Source organism: Cryptomeria japonica, chromosome 2 (genome assembly GCF_030272615.1).
Source record: "Cryptomeria japonica chromosome 2, Sugi_1.0, whole genome shotgun sequence".
In the NCBI taxonomy this organism is placed as follows: Eukaryota; Viridiplantae; Streptophyta; class Pinopsida; order Cupressales; family Cupressaceae; genus Cryptomeria; species Cryptomeria japonica.
The window spans coordinates 7,529,308-7,535,335 of record NC_081406.1 but is presented as its reverse complement, the minus strand read 5'-3'; the positions used below and the strand labels follow the sequence as shown (position 1 = coordinate 7,535,335).

The 6,028-nt window shown below is 40.3% G+C and overlaps 1 protein-coding gene across 1 annotated transcript; it reads right to left on the bottom strand.

Annotated features, from left to right (window-relative positions):
• Positions 1-494: 494 nt before the first annotated feature.
• On the bottom strand, positions 495-5,664 carry LOC131873735 (disease resistance protein RUN1-like). The gene is made up of 5 exons (XM_059216921.1): positions 5,159-5,664; positions 3,581-4,691; positions 3,215-3,454; positions 872-1,771; positions 495-728 (listed from the first exon to the last, which is right to left on the bottom strand). The coding sequence occupies exons 1-5, from the start codon at positions 5,662-5,664 to the stop codon at positions 495-497; spliced, it is 2,991 nt and encodes a 996-aa protein (XP_059072904.1).
• Positions 5,665-6,028: the final 364 nt, after the last annotated feature.

Sequence of the window (6,028 nt, the reverse complement as noted above, 5' to 3'; positions counted from 1 at the left end):
TTGTGGTGATGTGATGAAGAAATGTATTTTAAACTAGGACAAAGTGGTGTTTCAGTTTTTGGCATAATGGGTGAGTTTGTGCCTGATAGAGTTTTTAACTTTGCTTTGATTTGGAAAAGGTTGATTCGAAGCGTATGTGAACAAGAGTTCGCGAAGCTAAAATCTAGAAGGCTAATTTTAATGTGAATTTCGAAAATGGAAGCAGGGATGCTAGTGCATGGCTGTGCCAGTTGGCCTTCACGGGGGAGATTGTTGGGATGTGAAGCCCAACGGTCACATGACTATTCGACTTCCCCAAACTATTCACTTCACATCTGAATGTGATTGTATAAATGACTGAGTGCAGTCATGTATGTATTGGTACTGGAAGTTGATTAATAGAAGTTATTCCCTGCTTTGAGTGTGGATGTAGGCATATTTGCCGAACCACGATAAATCATGTGTTGTCTCTTTTTATTGCTTTTTTGTTTCTATTATTGTTTTCTCTGCTCTTTCTAATCTTTACACCTGTTAATACCGTTAATACCTGGGTTTACCCCACAATCCTCACGCATTTGGACTTGGCCAAAGGAGACTAAACAAACAATATAAACAGCAAAACTCTTAACTTTATTCTTCTCCGTGCAATAATCAATGCTATAACCGTCTTGTCCACATGCCTCCCCTTGTAGCCAATTTACAGGGGCATTTAGATCAGCTAGCAGACAATTTTGGTCGAAAGAGAAGTCCTGACAAAACAAAAAGTGCCCACATGTAAGTCTACGTTAGTTCCTAGATTTTAGATGCACAAGTTGGTCGGTCAACCTCTGTTACATCTACAAAAGTTTGTAGAGCCTGAACATTATGTCCCACATTGAAAAACCATAGGTACCTTGAAGGAATCGTAAAAAAATTGTAATTGAGATGATGACACACCGGGCCCGCCAACAAAAACGCACTCGAGAGCTGTGAGACAAGTCAAGCAGCTTTCGAGAACCCCACAAGAGAAGATACCGCTGCAGCCCACAAGATTGAGCGTGGTTAATTGCTTCAACGATACCAGGCCATGCAAGTGAGTGAGGTGGCAGGACTTGCTAACGTCTAATGTCATCAGGCTTGGCAATGCTGGAAGGCAGCAGATTGTCTCCAAACCGAAACAGTTGCGGGCGTAGAGCAGTTGCAACGATGATGGAAGCGCCGACAGTACGACAAGCTCACTGCACTCGTCCACATGCAGCTCTTCAAGTTGTCCTAACTTTTCCAAGCCGCTAGGAAGACGGCGGATTCTGTTACCTTCAAGATGTATGATTTTCAGTGAACACAATTCGGATATTGTGGCTGGTAGTCCGTTGTCTGTCAGTCCGCAATAGCTGGCATCCAAATAAGCCAAAGCTTTCAGGTCGTCAAAGCTGTCGGGTAGCTCTGTAAGCCCAGGAATGTGGAGAATTTCTAGCCTTTCTAGCCGTGTCAAATTCCCAAAATTAGCGGGAAGCTTAGACAGATGTTGACAGTGTGAAAGGTTCAGCTCCTGAAGATTTGCAAGATTGCACAAGTTTTGAGGCAGAGAAGAAACGCCGCAATCTTCCATTTCGAGACGGACTAGGCTGATTAAGCTTCCCATGGTATTAGGGAGACTGCTCAGTGAATGGCAATAGCTGACATCCAGATGAGCTAAAGATTTCAGGCCGCCAAAGCTATCGGGTAGCTCGGTAAGCTTATCATTGTGGTGAATCTCTAGCCTTTCTGGCCGAGTCAAATTCCCAAAGCTAGCGGTAATTATAGACAGACCTAGCTAGGAAGTAAGAAACAAAACTTTTAGAAAACAGAGAAAAAAAAAATTTATTAATTCATTGTGTCTAATTTACGATATGTGGAATGCATGATTTATATAAAGTTAACCACCACTTTCAAGGAAGAAATTACGGAGGAAATGAAGACAGATTTGAAGAAATGAAGGCAGATCTGAGGAAGCATATGCGTTAGCAATAGTTCTCTTAGGTTAGCTTATTACAAATAGCTTGCATGAGCATTGTTTCATAAATAACGGGTAGAACTGAACAATGACCAGTCAAACAGAAAGTTGCATGTGCTAAGTCAGTATTAGTTGGAGTTAACATTACTCCAACACCCCCCCTTAATTCCAACTAAGGAGAAAAGGAAAAGAAAAGAAAGAGGAAAGAGGAAAGAGGAAAGAGAGAAAACCCAGTGGGAACAAACCTCCCCTCAAAATTACAAAGATGCAATTATAGGAAGTGCAAAAGAAAATCCTTTGAGATTCAAGAAAAGTGTGGACAACTGTCAAATGATAACTACCATAGTGCTGAATGAAGAATCTTCTCAAAAGCCAAGATGATGATCAAGATCAAGAATCTGCATGAGTGCTCTCAATGACACTACTCGAATAATAATCAGATGGCAAATAAAGGCAAAACATCTAACATTCGAAGATGCACGCGGCACATGAATCTGCACTAATGACCCCAATGACACTACTCAACCATGCAAGATTAAGTTGCTAGTTGAAAATACAGGTGCCAATAGTGAACTAATCAAACTTGAAACAAAACCAAGAAACATTAGCACTAACAGTAGAAAAAAATCCCTCATAATATGACAAAGGAGAGGCATGATAGGTCAACTGAAATGATGTGTCACAAAGGAGAAGATGAAGGCAAGGCCCATGCAAAAAGAGCATGAGCAAAGGAAGCAAGGAGTATGCTCTAGAAACAAAGGTTTATGCCAGCTTTCATTTTTTCAGAAATTTGTCTACAAATAATTTGTCCTTCTTCCTAGCTCTCAAGGCTCTGATACCATGTTAAATTTTCTGCATAGGAGAATACAGATCTAGCTAGGAAGTAAGAAACAAAACTTCTAGAAAATAGAAAAAAAAAAACACTATTAATTCATTGTGTCTAATTTACAATCTGTGGAATGCATGATTTATACAAAGTTAACCACCGCTTTCAAGGAAGAAATTACTAAAGAAACAAAAACAGATCTGAAGAAATGAAGGCAGATCTGAGGAAGCATATCTATTAATAATAGTTCTCTTAGGTTAGCTTATTACAAATAGCTTGCATGTGCATTGTTTCATAAATAACGGGTAGAACTGAACAATAACCAGTCAAACAGAAAGTTGCATGTGCTAAGTCAGTATTAGTTGGAGTTAACATTACTCCAACATATACCAAGTATTTGATTCATTACAGAATTCAAAGACAAAAGACACATGTACTACTAACAGTTGGATTTTCTTCCGCAAGTTCATTCCTTGAGGTAGCCGTTTTGATGAATATTTTCTCAAGCTTAGCCATCTCAAGTCCTTAAAGGAGAATTTCTCAGAAAAGTGCCCTTCAATGGCAATATTTGCAAGCCAAAGCAATTGCAAGTCGTACATTGACTTGAACATCTCTGCCTTCAATGTCATCGGCTCCTTGGGCTCATACCAAAAATAACGCACAAGCTTGGCCTTTTTCTGGGATTCCAGTGTAACACACAAATATTCTTCAGTTCCCTATTCTAATTACTATCTGCGACTGAACGAGAAAATAGGCTAGGAAACATTTCAAAAAAATAGTAAGGTTTACAAAGAAATCCATACGCTGGGTCGCCGTAAAACATGGCGCGCATCGCTCTCATCAAACACTCTTGTGCGTTGACGAGGCTTTCTAGATATTTCATTTGATATACTTCTTCCCAAATCCCGGAGGCAGCGATGCATCAGGAACTCGTTGGTAGAGCCCAAGCTTACCAAGGACTTGTGCAAGAGACTTCTAAGAGATGCGTGAGGACTCTGAATCTCAATCGACCCTTCCCAAAATATCATGACAATTTCTTTCTTCTTCCATGTAAAAAAACAAGCAATATTTTGAAACAATTCCTTTTCTGAAGGATCAAGACTATCGTAGGAGACTCTAAGTTTCTTTTGGAGATTAGGTTCACACCTTAACTTTCCTACCATTTCTTTCCATACATCTCTATCCCCTTCACCAAACAGGCTTTTCCCAAGAAGTTGAAGGGCAAGAGGAAGGCCTTCACAGGCACTGACTATATCACTGCTCAGAGTTTGCAGCTCTTGATCTGGACAGCAGGAATTGGGAAATGCGTGCAAATTAAACAACTGCATGGCATAATTGTGAGGAAGTCTTTGTACCTCGTAGACTACATCAACGTTAGCCACTTTTAGGATTTGTTCATCGCGTGATGTAATGATCACACAGCTGCCTGCCCCGAATTCCTTGTAATTTCCCGCGAGAGCTTCGAGCTGCTCAACACTTTCAATGTCATCGAGGAGAAGCAGAACCCTCTTACCCCTGAGCCAGTCTCGTAGCAGACCCTTGCCTTGATCAGCATGATCTACTTCACTTCTGAACCGTGAGATACATTTGAGCATGTGGCTCTGCAGCTTTACAAGCCCATTCGCCTCTTGACATCTTTCTCCCACGCTTGGAACAAAACAGAACGCTTGGAACTGTGAGAATTGTAGTTCTTTGCAAACAACCTTTGCCAGCGTGGTTTTACCAATCCCACCCATGCCATGTAAACCCACTTTCACCATCTTCTTCTGATGACCCACTGCATTTAATAATCTCTTGAGAATATTCACGGACCCGTCCAAACCAAAGCATTCTGAAACATCCAGATACATTTTGTTTGAATGTAAGCTTTTTTTAACATCGGCCACAACACGTTGAATCAGCAAATCATCATCCCTGAAAAGTGTGAATTGCTATTAATATATGGCAGTTATAAATGTTGGAAGGAAATCACGAAGTCCAAAATTCAAGTTTTAGCTGGTCCGTCAAAAGCTCAACATGATATGTCCCAAGCATCAAAGGTGATGATTTAAGGAAGGCTATTGATAATGAGCCATACTTGGCCCAGGCTGATCGTATAGAGGTTAGTTGTTCTATTGGTAGAACACTCCAGCAAGAAATAGACCTAATTGATGCATGAAAAACTCAACAATGAAAGCCTACATTAGAAAACAAAAAACACAGTGAGATGGAGACTTACCTGTTGTTTAATTGATTGGAACACCAACCGTGTAGATCGGAAACATTCTTTAATGCACTTTTGTATTCAAGGATTAACTCGGAGGATAATCTTTGATGCATGAAAAATTCAACAATGAAAGCCTACATTAGAAAACAAAAAACACAGTGAGATGGAGACTTACCCGTTGTTTAATTGATTGGAACACCAACCATGTAGATCGGAAACATTCTTTAATGCACTTTTGTATTCAAGGATTAACTCGGAGGATAATCTTTGCTGGCTTTCATGCTGCTTGAAGTACTCTGCATATTCACTTCCATTCCAGCACCTAAGATCCTTAGGTAAAACGTCATAAAACAGGGGACAGATTTTAAGCCCATATTTAACCATAAGCAACACCTCTTGCAAGCACCATTTTGACTTCGGAAATCTTTTGGAGAAAATAGGAATGCAGATCCTACTTTCCTGGATTCCTCTTTCCAAACAAGAAGGGATATGGTCGCCCTTCTCTAAGCTTTCTTCGTCTAAGAATGTGCTAATGCCTTCACGATCAAGAGCACTGTACAGTCTTCTCACAAACCCTTGGGGGGTGTCTGGGCCGCGAAAGCTCAAGAAAACGTCAGACGTCTTGTTAACATCGAAACTAAGCGAGGGCTCCACTGAAGAGCAAGGCCTAGAGTGGGACATATTGTGCCTGCAACTTTTCTAACTGATGAACCCAAAATTTTCTGAGAGGAAGGATTTGAAATTCTATCCTGCGGTGCACCTTATGTTGATATTCAAAATTCACCGGATCAATAGTTGTCTATTCTACACAGAAATTGTACAGAACTCAGCATTTTCTGTGGTGTTATCAAAAAGATCAAGCGAGTCATTAACTATAACCTTTTTACTTCCAGAAATTTTACAGGCCTCTTGACCGCCTTTCTGTTTCCACTAATGTTATAAATATGCTCACAAAAGAATATTACGGTAGCCTGACAATAAAGTGGTCCAGTAAAGAATTTTCATTTAGATTTGCGCCCGCCAAAAGATTCTTCAGCTTTGTAAC